Genomic DNA, 18103 nt, shown 5'->3' on the forward strand with positions numbered 1-18103 from the left:
TCATACCCCTGTTAAACTTTTTGTCATAGTGAACATTCATATATCTGCTTGTACACATCCATTTTCTCCATTCCACACAAAAATACACATGTGCCCTTCCCTTACATCGATTTTTTCTTTGGTTTTGGGGGTTTTTTGCTTGTTTTAGGTAATTCACTAGGTTCCTTTCAGTTTTGTTCAGCCCCAAAGGTATGCTAGTTCATGCCACTCACTCTCATGCTGGCAATGATTGCGTACAGTCAGAGTGCAATCGGTACAATATTTGTCTCAGCTTAGTCCAAGTCAATAGATATACACCGGCATTCCTTAACTCGAGTGATTCTTTTCTTCTTTCTCGGGGGCTGAAGCTCAGGGCAATTGAGTGTAACAGTCATGGTGGTGAATTTCTTGGGCTTGCAGAAGGAACAAGATTGGAAGGAGCCTTCCTCTTTACGAACATGCCTGGGGATGTAGAAGGAATTGCACTGGCCGTAGCAGAACCTGTTGATAATGGTACGACTGTTGCAGCCCTCTTCGTGGATAGTCTGTTTGAGAGGTTGAGTTTTACACCAATCCCTCTTTAGGTATTTGCGCTCAGTGATGTGCAACGCCTCCTGACTGGACTCCAGCACCTCTTCAGCAGGCATCGAAGTGCCTTTTCCTCGTTCTCGATGCCTAGAGCCCGACTGCTGCTGGGTCTGCGTTTGCTCTGAATCATTGGGCTGATCTTTGTCAGGAGGAGGGATAGCACCTTGAGAGCCACGATTCCTCTTCCTCCCTTCTGCTGCCGGTAGCAGAAATCCCATCAGAAGAAATATAGTGCCAATGGCATACAGTGTGCGGACCATCCTATATGGAGAAAGTTGAGGGAATAAAGCACAGTTGTGGATTTCAGATGTCAACAGAAATCAGGTATGCAGTAAATTTTCAGTTCCATAAAAGGAATGTGTGTGCGTGCACTCACACACTTATAAAAGATAAGCATTTAGCCTTTACCATCTGGAAAGCAATTTTCAAATTACCAAGTGACAAAAGCTTTCATGTACAGTGATTGAAAGTCAGAGGCTAAAGTAAGTCCAAACAGAATTTCATTTTGTGTACCATGCACCTTTTCCCAGTTCTTTTCACCTTACATATTACCCTAACTAGGAGTTCTCATTCCCTCCTTACAGCTCACTGACATTAGGCATGTTGCTCCTGACTTACACTGGTGGAAGAACAGATTTCATGCTACACAAGGATTTATAGGACATAGCTATCTGCAACACCAGAGGACTAAACTCTGACTCAGGGGATCCAGCGTAGCTATGTGTTCCTTAGTCAGACTCTTACATAATATACATCCAGAATACGATGCACAGGCTATATCCACCTGTTGTCTGAATTACAGCGTCCCAGGCTCTGTCACACTGCCCCTCTGAACGGGCCTCATGCGTCTGAGTGTAATGAAGCTTCAGGTAAGAGATATGCAACAAGACAGGCAACTAACGTCAAAGAATATTTAGGTATAGGTTAAAAGACGTGCATCTGTAATTTCAAATTACACCTTCTCACACATGACTGAATCCTTGACAGAAGTTACACAGCTGCAGCACAGTATGGAGAATTTTTCAGGTCTCTGAATTTTATTCATTATATACAGCACGATATTGAAAGGACATATGAGGACAGCAGAGTTTCATACACAACATTTAAGTATCATCAGAAAAGAATGTAGCTTTTGCACACGCACACAAAAAAACACCTCAAGAAGTGCAGTAAGCAGAGACTATCAGGTTCTTCAAAACAGCACCCCTGCTCCAAACCCAATTACTAGTGTAGGAACAGCCTTTCTTGCCTCCCTTATTCCATCATTTCTGCTGCTTCCCAAAGCTCTGAGCTCTTTTGGCTGCTCCGTCGGCTCAAGATACCAACCAGCCAGGAAGAAACTCATCAGCTGTCACACTTTCCCCCCTTCCAGAGTACCATGGTCTCCATGTTGTTCTGGAAAGCAAAGGATGTGGCAGCAAGAGAGACAGATCGGGGAATGAGGCTCTCAGGGGACCCTCCCTGTGGGGAGCTTGGAAGAAAACACCAGAAATGAGCGACTGCTTGCAAAATCCCTGTAAAATAGCAGAACTGCAAAGAGGCACGTGCATTAAAAAAGGGGAAGAAATGGGAAAAAAAACTGAGGACCTCGCTGTCTTTCACCTGCTTGGAATGCTGCAGTTGTATCCTTTATTTGACTTGTTTTACCAGTAAGGGACAAATTAGTGTTTCAGAATCCCGCTTGTGTTACTACCCAAGAAACATATGTGAAACCAAGGGCACTGTCCTGGATGGCTTTATCCGCTCTGCCTGAGACCACACAGCTAGGCAGGAAAGCAGCCAAATGCCAACGTTGTAACGGCCACCTAGAGACTCAGTAGAGGCTCAGGATAAGTAACATTTTCTATAAAAGATAACTGTTAATTTCTCAGTTATTAGGTCCTTCCAGTCTCACGGAGAAAATAAATGTTGTATTATGCTGTTCAAAAAGCGTTTCTCACCAAATGAACTGGGAAAGGAATTACCAGAGTGGAAAAGTCTCACAGGGGGTTCCATGGTGTCCAGGGATTTGTTTGTGGATCTAATATTTTGAGTGTCTGTCTACGAACTGTTAGAGCACCTAGAGTTTATAATACATGTGATAAATATATGCATTAGTTTTATTCGTTTATGTACCAATATGTCCTATGTTTGGCAGAAGCTTCAGGCTTCAAGGGAGGGATGTGAGAATGACACTGTTGCCGACTCCAGCAGGCAACTTGGAAGGGCTGCTTTTAATATCTAAACAAAATATGGTACAGAACATGCAATTTCAATAACCTTAAGGCTCTGACATAGAACAAAAAGAAAGTTGGGAATTCTAATTGCAGACTAATGCAGCATAATTTCAGGCGTCATCTTGGACCTCACATTTGCTGGTTTTTTCCCCGCTTCTATTACAACCTGAATGTTATTTAAACACGTTTCTTTTTAAATTTAATTTTGTCTTTAAAATAATTTTTTAAAAGAGTTACAAACCGCTGCTTATTTCCTCAAGAGACCAGAATGACTCCTTCCAAAACTATTCCTATTGCTCCAGTCACTCAATACCCAGGCTGTATTTAGATGGTATTTTAATATACCATTTATTTACTCAACATAGTGCCATACCCTTAAAAGAAAGAAAGAAAAAAACCCAAAAGTCATTGCATGCAATTGAAAATAAATTGCTAGATTATAAGCAGTGCCAGGAAACTTCAGGTGTTTGTTTAGTGTCCCATAACCGAGTTGAAGTTCTACCAACATGCATATTCCTGGACTACTTTTATTTCTAAAACTGATGACCTCCACACTGCTTCACCTTTTCTTTTTTTTTTTAAATAACTGTGCAATTGATGACACAGTAAGGGCTAGTCGTGTGAAATTGAGGTGTACTTCGGAATGGGAATTTGGGGGAAACTTGATGGTAATGTTCACTATCATAAGATCTGTATGCTAGATTCATGCATCTTTATTAAGCATGTGCTTGACCCTAAGGAAAGGGTTTCAATATAATCCTAAACTAGGGTAAGAAAGGTAATTTTTCACTGAGTTGGTTTCCAATCTTAAAGGCAGAAGCTCTATAATGTGCTCATAAAATAAATTGTGATTCGAAAGAAAATTAGCAACTCAGCAAAAACATTTGTTATAGTCACTTCCAAAACACACATCTAAAAGTAAAAGTAATCCAGTCATTTAGGGCTAAATACAGTTTAAACATAAACCCACAGAAGAGGCTGTGTGAACTTCATGATCCCCACAGCAGTTCAAGCAGGACCTTCTTTTAATAATAATTTATCAAAGATTTATTTTAAAATTAAGGTTATTTTTTAAAAATGCAAAATACAAAGGCAAATGAGGTGGTACACCTCAGTAAAAAAAAAGCAGCCAAAATGCAGTAAGGGCATTCTGCACTACCTCTGGTTCCAAGGCAATGCATTTGTTTATGAGAGAAGATGAAAATTCTGTTCACATACATTAGGAACTAAAGTGGTTCATCCATCTACGAATTAATGTTCGTGAATGTTTCCTTAACAGGTTGGGGGGGGGGGGGGGGGGGGGGGCGTAATTTCTGAAAAAAAAATAGAACATAGAAGAGTACAAGTAGCTAAATCACTGTTACCATACCCAAAGTTTTACCAAAAATGTATCTCTCCTAAAGCAAATGTTTTTTTCCTTGTCACAGCCATAACTCTGCAGAAGTAATAACTCTGGAGTTTGGACTACAATCAAAATGCCTAGGTCAATTTTGTGTTCAGATCCAGAGAGATCTGAAGTAATTAATATTTATTTTTTTAAAGTAACAAAATACTTCTAAAATCTATTCTTTCTGTATTTCCCTGCTGAGTTCTACTTTTTGTCATCTGTAAACTCTTAGTCCTAAGGCCAAGAGAAATTTTATTGCTGACTTCAAACAGGAGCAGAATTGGGCCCTAACATTCATATCACCTCATATGTGGTTTATCTAGAGCCTGAGAGCTCATCATCTAAAACAGATTAGGAATTTTGTGGATTAATACTCGCAACTGTTCAGAGAGAAATGTAAATGCTTTCAGGTTTATTATTTCATACAATTAAGCTGCAATTTTTTCATTTATACATTTTCTGCTATAAATTAAGGATCACCACATGTCAGTTCATAAACAGCACTTCCCTATGAGTTCCCAGGCAGAGTCAGAAAGTTATTACTGACGTTTTTTAGCACAACGCAAGTTGTTTAAAAGAACTGGATGGAATCCTGGTTCTGTTGAAATATACAGCAAAATTCTCACAGACCTCAGCAGGCCCGTAATTTCATCTGTGAACCATATTTATTAGGAAAATATTATGATGAGACATGAACTCATGTGCCTCACAGAAAACATGAAAAATAAACTGTCGAAGACCTAAAAAAAAAAAAAACGTATTTAAGAAAGAGGCAAAACACAACCCTTCGACTACTGAGAAAATTGAAGGGGTTTATGTCCCAAAGGATAAGAATAATTTTATGCCTGGCTTATTATATATGAATTACAGAAATAGTCTTATGTAATGTTTTCATGGTTCACAGATCTGTATTTTTAAATATACAAAAAGGCATGGCAGTGGCAGTTCCCAAAGAACCATAGTTTTTCTCTTAGATCAAGACAGCAAAATTGAGATTTCTGTCTGGTAGAATTTGGAGACATTTACACTTCAGATAATTCCTTTTTGAGAGTCATGGGGATGGCTTTTTTGAGACACGTAATGAGTATAGGCACCAATACAAGAAAGAAAGAGAAAAAAAAAAAAGAACTTCGAAACTTTGAGACTTCCCCCTTTAAGAAAGCATTGCTCTATAGGACATCCTATGGGACTACAGGGAAGTTGAACACCATGGTGGTATCAAACCCAAATTAGACTTGCCCTGAAGACACACATGCAGCCTGACAGCTCCGCTCCCCAGAGCAAAACTCCCTTCAGACGGAGTCGCTCACGGAACCCTAAAACCACCAGAAGAGTTTTGCTCCTGCGCACAGCCACGCATCCTGAAAAGGAGAAAGTCTTCAGGAGAATCTACGCATTTCTGGGTGACATCTCTGAGATAAAAATAAATGCTTTAGCACAGCTGGGGACTGAATCCTAAAGAGGAACAGAAAGATAGGAGCATTGTCGCCCTTTATCACTTATATACAGTCTTCACTGCAGGCTAGCTGGTTACTCCCAGGCTTTTTCGACGCCATGAGGAGTGGGGGCAGAAGAGCAGCTCACGAATCACCGGGTGCCGCTCAGAGGCAGCTGTGGCTCGGGGGTTACCGGCGCTGGACGCAAAGATCTCAGCGCATCTCACAAAACGGGTACCTAAACCCCGCGTCATCTGAGCAGACAGAGCGAGCCAAACGCACGTCGGTGTTTCAGAGCCCTTCTCTATGCTGGTTTTCCCAGCGCTGGATCTCAGCCCCGATGAGCGAAACGGGGTTCACTCGCGATCCTTTCACCGAGGGGAGCCACGAGCGGGACAGCAGGAGCGAGGCCGCAGCTGACGGCCGGGGAGGTACATTACGGCTCAGAAGAGCAGACCGGGGCAGCGCAGCGCAGGAGGATACGGGAGGGGCCGCGCATCTTCCCAGCCCGCCGCCGCCGCGGCCCCGCACTGAACCGGACGGCCCCACCCGGGACGGGACGGCCCCGCCGCACCACCCAACCCGCCGAGGTAAGACGGGACTGTCGCCGAGCTCAGCCTGGGTGCGCTGCAGGGATCGCCGGCGGCCGTCGGGGCGGAGAGGCCGCCGGCTTGGCTTGGCTTGGCTTGGATCGGCTTGGATTGGCTCAGCCGGGAGCGGCTCGGCCGGGCGCCCCGCGGGTGCAGACGCTCCTCGCCGCGGCTGGCGACACCGCCCGGGTCGCGCCCCCGGGGGACGGCCGCCGTCTAGGCTTACCCAACGGAGGACGAACTCCCTGGAAGTGACTCCCGAGCTCCCGGGGGATCGCGTTAAAACGGACGGGGCGAGTAAACAAGCGTCCTCCCGGAGGGAAAAGCCCAGCGTCAGGTCACGTCGCGGGCCCGGGGCCGAGCGGAGTGCGGCCAGTCCGCACCCGCAGGGCCGCACCGGGCCGCCGCGCTGCCGGGAAGGCTGCGGCGCTCCGGTCAGGCCGAGCCGAGCCTGGAGCCTGTCAGCGCGGGGAAGCGGAGCCGTGGCCGACGGATACACGGAGCCGTCGGGGCGGCAAAATGCCCCTGGCTCCGAGTCAGGTGGGAGGGCAGTGCGGGGAGGCGACGGAGGGGAAGGCGGAGGGGCGCCGAGAGCAGCGGCGGAGCTGCGGTCCGTCCCGCCCGACGGCGCCCGAGGATGCGCGGTGCGGGACGCGCGGCGCTGCCCGCGGGCGCGCAGCGGTGCAGACCCTTGGCTCCGCGGCGCCCGACCCCGCGGAACACACCGAGTCCTCCCGGCGATACGGCCCCCGCCTCGGGGAGCTCCTGGAGGCTCCGGCGCACACTCCGCGGAGGAGCAGGGGTTTGCGAAGGCGGGCCGGGGCAGAGCCGGGGGCTGAGCGGCCTCGTGGAGGGCAGCTCGGCAGGACGGGACGGGAGGGGACGGGGCCGGCACCTGGGGATCTGCCCCCGCCCCGCTCCGCGCAGAGGCCGGGCCGAGATTTTGCCGTGTGTCGGGTGGGCGCCGAATCCAATTTGTCGGGAGTGATGCTGTAGGCGGAGATGAGAGGCAGAGCTAACGGGGCTTTTGCAATTCCTGTGCTTGTCAGGGAAGCGAGATGTAACGGCGCCCTAATCCCCAGCACTGCAGCGGAAATGTCGGTGTCCGCCTCACTCCCGCTGACGGGAGGGACGGGTGTCACCCTCTGCAAAACCGGGGCGCCCAGGAGTTTTGCTAGACACCGATGAACGACTCCTCCTCTTCCCCCTCCCCGAAGGTAGGATAAAGACATTAAAATTTTGCCTCCCACAGGGACTGGTCGAACTCTGGCAGCCGCCGGACCCGTTTGCGCCCGCGCTGTGAGTGCGCGCAGCGCAGCGCGGCGCGGCGCGGCGCGTCCCGGCTCACCTGCGCGGCGGCGGCTCCTCGGCGGGGCCCGGCTGGGCGGCGGCTCCTCGGCGGGCCTGGGGCTGTGCGGGGCTCTGCCCAGCGGGTCACTCGGCGGAGCGGGTGGCGTGGGAGCCCGGAGCTGCCCGGGAGTCCATAGAGAGTCTCGGATCCTGCCTACAAATTGCAGCAGCGCCGAGCTGTCTCCCATTTAAATGTCTGCCAGCTGAGATCTGCTCTCCAAGCCTCTCCAGATCATTGGACAAGCGCCTCCAAAGCCCGTGTTATCCGCCCCCTTTAACACTTCCATAAACTTCCACCAGGGAAAGCTTTCAGTCATCCAGATAAACACTCCACTACTTTCCTCTCTTAAGAGAATCGGTGCTAAAGGTCACCACCCCAAGGAATTGTTCCTGGAATGCACAGAAAATTCACATTTTCCATCCCCATTAAAGTATGACATTTAAGAAGAGTTAAATCCCACCCACCCCCATCTCCGCTGCCCGGGCTGCCATCTGCGCTTCCCTGCCCAAGAGCCGACCAGGCGAGCGGTCCGGCAGCGCAGCCGCCGCGGGGAGCCCCTTACCGGCCTGCCTTGGCCGGGAGGGAAGGAGGGAGGCAGCCACCTTTCAGGCCCTCCCTGTTACAAATTGGCATTGCTGAGGTTTGTCTTCTGAAAACATGCGGGGGGTTAGGCAGCTTTGGCAAAAAGACCCCTGTGTGTATGTACGCGGGGAGGATGTTAAACCGTGGCTCCCGCTCACACCTCTTTATCAGTGAAAGATTTTTTTTTTTTTTTTTTTTTTTTTTTTTTTGTCTCGCAAGAGGCGGGACACCTCGGGTGGCTTTTTACTCTCCCGTCACTGCATCTCCTCTGAGGGCTGCGGCCGCCTCAGGCATCCTGCGAAGGGCAGGGAGGGCGAAGGAGCGGCGCGGCGCGCCTGGGCTGAGCGCGGAGGCGGCCGGAGCCGCCCGACCGTCGGGGCGGCCGGGGGGAAAATCACCGCCCCGCTCCGCTCCGCTCCCGCCCCGCAGGCTGCCGCTCCGGAGCCCCTAGGCAAGGCGGCAATCATCCGGGCCCCCATGGGATCCCTGCGGTCGCTCGGAGTTGGGCAAAAACCGGCGGGGGCTGAGCGTGTTCGCGGAGCGATCCCTTCGCGGCCGTAACCGGGGGTCAGCCGAAGCCTACCCCGAGTCTGCAGCCAGCGTGGGGTTGGGGGCATCGAGGGGCAGAGCCCTTGGGGGTGAGGGCAGCTCTCAGCCCCGCAGCGGCGGTCCGCACCTCCCCCGGTGCCACCGGACTTCCAGGCGCTCCAGCACCGGCGCTCGCCTTCCGCGGGCTTTTCAGCGCGGAGGTTTGGTTGCAAGGCTACCGAGGGATGGAGTCATTACCAGCAGGAGCAGCCTCTGACACACGGGTTGACCTTCGGGCTTGCTAATTAAACTGAGACGTTCGTCAGCTGCCGCGTCCTGCGGTGGGCATCGTCCGGCACGAAGCGAGGCAAGGAGAAGCGCCCTGCGACCGGCCCGGGCCGCGCAGGTGATGCAGGAAGCACTCGTTTGTTTTCTCCTGACTGCCCGGCACGAATTATTGCCTGCCAACCAAACCAGCCCTGCGCCTCAGTGCCCCAGGCCTGGGAGGCAGCACCCACCTTGGGCCTCGGATCTCATCCGACAAATAGAGATTTTTTTGTATTGTCCTCGGTTCTGCAGCTGGGGAAGATGAATTAAAATGAAAGGATCTGCTATGTTAGGGATGCCAGGACTAGGCAAGATGCCAGGTTCCTGACTTTTCACAGTACTTAGCAGCAGCTTGCTCTTCGCTAAGGCCAAAGCATGGCTCCCTTTAGTGCCTCACGTAGGTGAGTGCTCAGAAAGGTAGTAAATTAGACCCATTGCTGTAATTCTTGCACACATTTAGCAATAATTTTTTGAAAAAAATAATCATTTCCATTACTTTACTAGCAGCATGCAGAAATGCTGCAGAAGCAACAGGGCAAGCAACTGTAGTAGAGTGTTAGGTGGCAGCGTGAGAGAGAAAATGTGTTGGTGTGCAGTGGACACTGAAATTCAAATACAATGAAGGGGGGAAGAATTATTGGCAAAGAATCACAGCAAATGACATCTAGATGGATGGAAGGGAGGCCTAGGGAATTTTTAGGATTTTTTTTATTTTACTCAAAAAAAAAAAATGCTATTAAAACTAATAGATGTTTTTAATTAACTGGGGTCCTTCCTTTGTGAATCCAGAGGAAAAGTCACAATTCCCACCTCTCAGTATGTTGACAGACTTTATGCTTCTTTTCTCTTTCTTCTGTTAAGTAGCTGTACTGATGTGTAGGGAAGGGGTCTATTCTTCTGCTCTCTGTCTCTCACTGTGATTACCTGCCCTAAAGCCAGGCTGGGGAGCTGAGGGGGCTGCCCCTTTTCCAGGGCCGTGGTCCAGGCATTTGGTGCTGGAGGAAGTGTTTTTTTTGTGGTTACTCTGAGCTCCGGCTGGTGCCTGATGATGGCACTGGCAATACATGCACTTCCAGGCATTGCCGCTGGTCTGCAGGCAAACTGCCTCTCTGCTGTATTTTTTCTGGAATGTAGTTTACATGCCACCTGGGTATTGACCTTCCTGGGCATCTATTGCAGAGCAGTCATCTCCATTTAATGCCTCACTGCAGTCAAGCATCGAGCCAGAGTGGCTGATCTGGAGTAGATCTCAGTCTGACTTAAAGCAAACTAAGAAACCCTTTAGAAAGCATCTCCAGGTGTGGAAGGTGTGCTGCCTCCTCCAAACTTCTCTCCATTTCTTGTAGCTGAATGTTCCCACCATATTTCCCCATCTTTTTTTTTTTTTTCATTGTTTAATCCACAGTGTTTCAAGTAGACACTAGTGTCTTGTTGGGTTCAGCAAGACAATTTTTCAGATTTCTCTGAGAGCTGGAAAGTAGAATTATTTCTGCATTAGTTTGCCTACTTGTTCAGAAAAATAAACCAGTTGGGTACCAGCAAGGTAAGTAGTTGTAGCTGTATCTGCTTCTTTGGACTGAGTGAGGGTATAAATAAATAAATAATTAAAAAAAATATTTGGCAAAAGAGAAGAAATATTTATGTTTATTTTTATTTCTTTGTGGTTGAGGGAGGTGGGGGAAATGACATATTTTTCCTTATTGTTCTTTTAACATCAGGTATCCAGATCATTTCCAGCTTGGAAGTTTTTATTCCTTTTACTGCTGGATTCTTTAACAAAACATTCCCCGAATTTACTCCAAAGGTTCAGCTTTGCTGGTCAGATCCCGACCAAGAAGATGTTCTGCTATCACCCGGCTTAAAAAGCCTCCGCTGCTTAAAAGAAAATACTTCCCATTCCTTCCCCCTTATCCACACTTGAAATTCGGATGATGCTGACCAGTACTGCTAATTAGAGCGGAATACTGATGGGGAAATTTTACCTAATTATTTCGTATAAAAGAGGCTTATGGGAATATGCATATTTTTGTGGCATAGGTTTGAGACGAAGAGCTTCAATGTCACAGTAACGGCATGTGCTATGAACCTGACTGGATTCAACTACCCGTTTGCTATTGTTTTATTGGGCTTTTTTTTTTTATTTTTGGGTGAGGTTTTTTTTTTAAATTTCCTCTCCCATTTCTTGCTGGTATTCGCTGTGTGAGTTGTTCTTTGTTTTAGTGGAACAGTAAGAATTGTTTTAAGCTTAAAAGAAGCGCTGTACTTAATTCTTGCAGAGAAAAATGTTATTGGGCTGAGCTCCTGTCTGCTACTGCTAACTTTGAGCGCTACTCAATACATCCTCACTGCCAGGACAGTTGGCGCCTTATTAAAAGCCTTTGCAGGGAAGCCAAAGACGGACAGGGGCCAGATCCTCTTCTTGAGTAAATTGGAATAGCTTATAATAACTTCAGGGAGATGTAACTGATTTATGCCAGCTGAGAATCTGGCCCTAATATACCTAGAAATCCAACGTCTCTTGCTCCTAGACATGTTTCTCCAGGTCAGAAGTAAGGCAAGCTGGCCAGGAGAGACAGGGCATATCTGAACTGCTTTACCTGGTATTTCAAACGGTTCTGCTAAGGAGACAAAGGAGCTGGGTTTACAGGGCTACGAATCTGGCACTAATTTACAGAGGAAAAACTAAAAGGGTACATAAAACTCAGAAGTTGATGACAAAATCTCTAATGTTTTCAGTGCTTTTTGTATGGCAGTGACTTGAGATGTTTCCGTTCTGTTGGTGACATTCAAGAAGAGTAATGTTAAACCACTCCATTCCTGTATTTTAAAGCAGAAAATATGAACATATGCAGCCACATAACTACCTACTAGTGCGGCTCAACTTCTTGTTAATACAGAGGTAGTGATGCTTTGCCGTGCTTTTTGCCCTTTAAAATTCCAGTGGTGCTTGTGAAATTAAGGGAGCTAAGTGTTAAGGAAGAAGTTATCTCATCAACACAATCACAACTTTTCTTATTGAGCTTGTAACGAGGCCAGAAGCAAGCACTGACTTCCGCTGCCGTCTGCTGCTCACCACCTGCCATCCTAGGGGGATTTGAAGCTGTGCAGCGGAGGTGTGAGGCGATGAAGTTTGGCACAGTTGTTACCTGATGCGACAAAAGATGTGTGTGTTGCAAACATGTCTGGTTTCAGAAATGAATTTTGTGGGACATGATCTCAGAGATGGGGGATATCTTCAGGTTGTGAGGATCATCGACCTTCTAGTGGTGTACACAGCTGAGCTCTCTATCTTGATGTGAAAGATGAGCAGTGTAATTCATAACTTGGAGCGTAAGCAAGATTATATATAGTGTGTGTTGAATGAACTGCACATAGAAATGTTCCATCGTTACATGATTGCCCAGGTGTGGGAGCTTGTTCACCTTACATGGGGAAAAAAAAAGAAACATGTTTTGTCATAGAAAAGAAGTGATACTCAAAGAATCCAGTTCCCTGTGGGATATAGATATATCCAAAAGTAATGGACAAAAACCCTCATGATAAACTAACAAGGGAAAAGATTTTTCACTTTTTATTTCAAACCTAAGTAGGTAGACTCTAATAAATGGCATAAGATGAGAGAAGGAGATGTTGTGGGCTTTGGTTTCAAATACCCTATTAACATACCAGTCCTAAGGTTCTTGTTCAGGTATTTCACTGTTTATTCTACTACAGATTATTGTATGAAAAAAAACCCTCATGTAAATGGGGTACCTGAACCTGATCTGACCACTGTACTTCATATCAAAACCTATAAAATACCAGAAAAGGCTGAGTTAAATTTCTCATAAAATTCACTGGAAAAATAAAGCTTGAGACTGTGTAAAAATTACTTGAGACTAGCAAAGTTCTGTTTAATTAAATAATTTAAATATTTATCTTATTTGAGTTTTAGGATTAATTCCCATGTGGCTGAGGCTCCACTGCACAGCCTGAGAAGAAAGATTTGGATAATATTGAACTTATTGAAAAAACAGTATTTTAGATTAAGGTTGACAGAACATCGGCATTTTAACATATAGACTTCCATCAGCTGAATGAGAGAAAATTAAGCAAGAGAAAATGTTTATTTGGGTTTTAGGTGGGTATTTTTAAAAATGAAATATTTTATATTTTTTTGTTTCAAAATACTACCACATCTAGGGATATACCCCCATTTCATTTGTGAATGTTCAGAAACAACATTGGAAATAAAAAAAATGAATGGGTTCAAGATAAAATTCCTGTCTTTTAGTACCTAAATACTTTAAAAGTCTGAGATCCCGCTCTGAAAAGTATGGTGGCCTGGTATGTCTGAAAAGCTTTCTTGTTTAGCATATTCTACATGCAGAGTCAGGTTGTAGGCTTGTAATGATCTCTGCACCTAGAGCCCTGGTCACCCACCAGCATTCCACTCCGTTATGTGCTGCAGACATAGAACAAAAAATATGTTTTCTGGCCTCAAAACACCTACATATATAATACGATCCATATGTGACTATTTTTCAAAAGTGATTTAGAAAAGCTTATTTTATTAGGATGAAGTTTGACTGCTGGACAAATATAAACTTTCATGCCAAATGAGGAAATATCATTTGTCAAGCTAACCTTTTTATAACTCTTTTCACAATTTTTTTTGATGCATCTTGTATATTTGATGGCTATAGAAGAATTTGCCAAGAAAATGAAAGCCATAAAATACCCATGAAAAATTCCTCTGCCCTCATGCATTTACTTTTCTTTTTCTTCTGTCTCATGAATCTGTAGGAGGTGTTTGCTGACATGTTTTGCTTTCAGGGCAGCTCTGGAGCAATGTGATACAAGAAGTGACTCAGCTAAGCAAACTGAGTTTGTGTGAGTATAAGAAGCCCTTAATAGTCTGAAGTCGTAACTAGGTATTATGAAAAGAGGCCACTAAGGAGCTCGATGTGTTATTTGCTTACATATTTAATTCCAGGGATATGACAGCTACGAAACAGTTTCCAGTTATGCTACAAAACTAAAAGACTCCCTTCCCACACCTTACTGCATCCCAACATCTTAGACATTACGTACACTTTTAAGAAATGTATAGATATCTCATATACAGTTCATAGAATCATAGAATGATTTGGATTGGAAGGGATCTTAAAGATCATACAGTTCCAACCCCCCTGCCATGGGCAAGGACACCTTCCACTAGATCAGATTGCTCACAGCCCAGTCCAACCTGGCTTTGAACACTTCCAGGGATGGGGCATCACCACCCTCACACTGAAGAATTTCTTCCTTCTATCTAATCTAAATCTACTCTCTTTCAGTTTAAAGCCATTGCTCCTTGTCCTATCACTACATGCCCTTGTAAAAGTCCCTCTCCAGCTTTCCTGTAGGCCACCTTGAAGTATTGGAAAGCTACTGGAAGGTCTTCCCAGAGCTTTCTCTTCTTCAGGCTGAACAACCCCAACTCTCAGCCTGTCTTCATAGGAGAGGTGCTCCAGCCCTCTGATCATCTTCATGACCCTCCTCTGGACTTGCTCCAACAGCTCCATGTCCTTCTTGTGTTGGGGACACCAGAAATGAATGTAGTACTGCAGGTGGGGCCTCAGAAGAGCAGAGTAGAGGGGCAGAATCTCCTCCCTTGACCTGCTGGCCATGCTTCTTTGGATGCAGCCCAGGATACGGTTGGCTTTCAGGGCTGCAAGCTCATGTTGAGCTTCTCATCAACCAGCAACCCCAAGTCCTTATCCTCTGGGTTGCTCTCAATCCATTGTCTTCCCAGCCTGTACTTGTGCTTGCAATTGCCTTTACCCACGAGCAGGACCTTGCACTTGCCCTTGTTGAACTTCATGAGGTTCACACAGGCCCATCTCTCCAGCCTGTCAAGGTCCCTCTGGATGGCATCCCTTCCCTCCAGCATGTCCACAACACCACATAGCTTGGTGTCATCAGCAAACTTGCTGAGGGTGTACTTAATCCCACTGTCCATGTCACCAATAAAGATGTTAAACAGCACCAGCCCCAATATCGACCCCTGAGTAGCACCACTCATCACTGGTCTCCACTTGGACATCAAGCCGTTGACCGTAACTCTTTGAGTGCCACCTTCCAGCCAATTCCTTATCTACTGAGTGGTCCATTCATCAAATCCACACCTCTCCAATTTAGAGACCAGGATGTCATGCGGGACAGTGTCAAATGCTTTGGACAAGTCCAGGTAGATGATGTCAGTTGCTTCTCCCTTATTCACCAATGCTGTAACCCTGTCATAGAAAGTCACCAAATTTCTCAGACACGATTTGCCCTTAGTGAAGCCATGTTGGCTGTCACTGATCACCTCCTTATTTTCCACGTACCTTAGCGTAGTTTCCAGGAGGATCTGCTCCATGATCTTGCTGGACACAGAGGTGAGACTGACTGGCCTGTAGTTCCCTGGGTCTTCCTTTTTTCCCTTTTTAAAAATGAGGGTTATGTTTTCCCTTTTCTAGTCAGTGGGAACTTCACTGGATTGCCATGACTTCTCACATATGATGGATAGTGGCTTAGCAACTTCATCTGCCAGTTCCCTCAGGACCCGCGGATGCACCTCATCAGGTCCCATGGACTTGTGCACCTTCAGGTCTCAGACTTGATCCTCTTCTGCAGTGGGCGGTTCCTCATTCTCCCAGTCCCTGCCTTTGCCTTCTGCTACTCGGGCTGTACAGCTGGAGCTCTTGCCAGTGAATACTGAGGCAAAAAAGTTGTTGAGTACCTCAGCCTTCTTCATATCCTGGGTAACTAGGTCTTTTATTTCCTTCTGGAGAGGGCTCACGTTTTCCTTAGTCTTCCTTTTATCACTGACGTACTTGGAGAAGTTTTCCTTGTTGCCCTTCATGTCCCTGGCCAGATTTAATTCTATCAGGGCTTTAGCTTTCCTAACCTGATCCCTGGCTACTGAGACAGTTTCTCTGTATCCCTCCCAGGCTACTTGTCTTTGTTTCCACCCTATGTAGGCTTCCTTTTTGTGTTTGAGTTTGTCCAGGAGCAACTTGTTCATCCATGCAGGCCTCCTGGTGGTTCTGCCAACTTCCTCTTTGTTGGATGCATCGCTCCTGAGCTTGGAGGAGGTGATCCTTGAATATTAACCAGATTTTTTGGGCTCCTCTTTCCTCTAGGGCTTTCTCCCATGGTACTCTACTAAGCAGAGCTCTGAAGAGGCCAAAGTCTGCTCTCCTGAAGGCCAGGGTAGTGATCTTGCTGTGCACCCTCCTTGCTGCCCTAAGGGTCTTGAGCTCCATGGTTTCACGGTCACTGTTCTGGCAAAACAGTCCCTTTTACCCCTTTCTTGCTATGATGAAAAGCAGTTTGTTGTTGTGTAACCACCTGTAATTCAGGATGCCACCTGGAAGAGGAGTGCTTTCTCCTCCTTGCAATGTGGGGCTTCTGTGCAACACTATAGAGTGTATAATATCAGCCTAGCAGGTAAGATAGAGAGCTGGAAGTTAAGAAGTCTGGGCTTTTTTTTCCTGACTCAGCCACTTACTGCCTGTAGCGAAAGAAAAAGGAGTAAGAGAGGCAGGAGAACTATTTTGTTATGTAGAAGATTTCCAAGGCTTTTGTTTGGGTTTCAGTTTTTCTTTATCCCATTGCGCTCTTTTCAAAATTCAAATCTTATCTCTGCTTTTTGTTTTTCCTGGCAATATCTGGATAAAAACGGAACACCAGATAAAAAAGTAGCTTTACAGGAATGAAGAGCTGAAGTCCTTTTTTGGCTGAGACTACAACTTATTTAGACCGTGTAGTACTTCTGCGTTTCTTATTTGAAATCCAGTGTCACAAAAATGGCTGCTGTGTTACGGGAAGGAAAGAACTCTGTTAAACAGCTGTACTGCTCCAGCATCAGTTAGTTCACTTCTCGGAGTGAATACTAATGCAGGTTGGGAAGAAACAGAACTCTTCCCCACTGCTATTTTTTATTTAGATGACCTCTTGTCAAGAAGAAGAGGTGTAAGAGGCATAAGTACACCTCACCCCCACCTTCATCCTTTTCCCTTTTCCCTTTTTCCCTCACACTGATTTTCTCTGGAGTCCATTTCCCCACCTATTAAACTGCAATAGGGAACAGAGTTTTCAAAGGAGCCAGAATCATTTTGACCTAAATCCTTAAAGCTGGTTTGGTACCAAACTTCCTGTGAAATAAGCAGTTAATAAGAGGAATTGAGAGTTTGACTTAATCTGGGAAGATAAATCATATTTTTTGACTTTCATCTATTTTGTGTCTACGTGCTTGTATGCATCCATTTTGAAATTTCTAAAAGCTTTTAATGGGTAAGAAGGCCTTTTAACTTCTGTAATTCTCCACAATAAAAAAAAAAAAAAAAGATATTTCCAGTGAATAAGCCAAGTTTTCACTGTTGTGGACAAAAAAAATCTAAAGGCTGACAAAGAAGTGTTTAACCAGTTGTGGTTATCTAAAAGAACTGCTAAAGATAAGGCTCCAACTTAGCGGTCTTTGTTGATTTGAATAGCGTTTTAAGTATATACATAAATGAAAACAAATAGTTAAATGGTTTGGTAAGAAAGGTGGATTTGTGCACATACTTCAGTTTTATGCTAAACTTAGATTCGGACCTAAATCCTGCAGGGACTTGCCAGATGCTTGACGTTGTTTTCAGTAGGGCTATTCAGAGTGTAGAAAATGAAGCGCACACAACAATCCAAGCGGCTTGAGTCAGGCAAGCCTTTCTAAAAGACCCAAAAATAATTTATATATACATTTTCCCCTGTTAAAAGGCATTCTAGTTGATATGGATATTACAATGATAGACTTTATGAACTTAAGAATTAAAGTACAATACAATAATAATAAAATACAAAAATAGTTTATTTTTTATCTGTATGGTTACCAAAAATGTACTCTTTCAAAAATTGCCAAAAAAAAATCACTTCTGGGAAACTACACAGGGGAGCCTAGGGCCAAATCTCTTCTCTTGATATTTCCAACTGCTCTGTTTTGCTTCTTCTGTTTCCTTGTCAAAAGTATCCTGTTCAGCCTGTTTGACTAAAGGCAGTTGGATATTTATTCATTGATCTTTTGCTTTCTTACAGTATCTTGCATTCTAACTAGCATTTTTCAAGTCCTTTAC

General features: G+C 45.6%; 1 protein-coding gene across 2 annotated transcripts; it reads right to left on the minus strand.

Annotated features, from left to right (window-relative positions):
• Positions 1 to 272: 272 nt before the first annotated feature.
• On the minus strand, positions 273 to 7734 carry GREM1 (gremlin 1, DAN family BMP antagonist). Of its 2 annotated transcripts, none has more exons than XM_086613775.1 (2): positions 7545 to 7734; positions 273 to 828 (listed from the first exon to the last, which is right to left on the minus strand). In XM_086613775.1, exon 2 carries the CDS (start codon positions 825 to 827, stop codon positions 273 to 275), a length of 555 nt encoding a protein of 184 aa, XP_086469901.1. In that variant the 5' UTR covers position 828; positions 7545 to 7734. The 2 variants fall into 2 exon arrangements, with proteins under 2 accessions (XP_086469901.1, XP_086469902.1); XM_086613776.1 differs by lacking the exon at positions 7545 to 7734 and having other exon boundaries at positions 273 to 597; positions 703 to 827.
• Positions 7735 to 18103: the final 10369 nt, after the last annotated feature.

This window comes from Tauraco erythrolophus, chromosome 6 (genome assembly GCF_009769465.1).
Source record: "Tauraco erythrolophus isolate bTauEry1 chromosome 6, bTauEry1.pri, whole genome shotgun sequence".
NCBI lineage: Eukaryota > Metazoa > Chordata > Aves > Musophagiformes > Musophagidae > Tauraco > Tauraco erythrolophus.

Bases quoted from the DNA above. Each gene is read 5' to 3' on its own strand.
- GREM1 (XM_086613775.1), bottom strand. From the start codon at position 827: ATGGTCCGCACACTGTATGCCATTGGCACTATATTTCTTCTGATGGGA.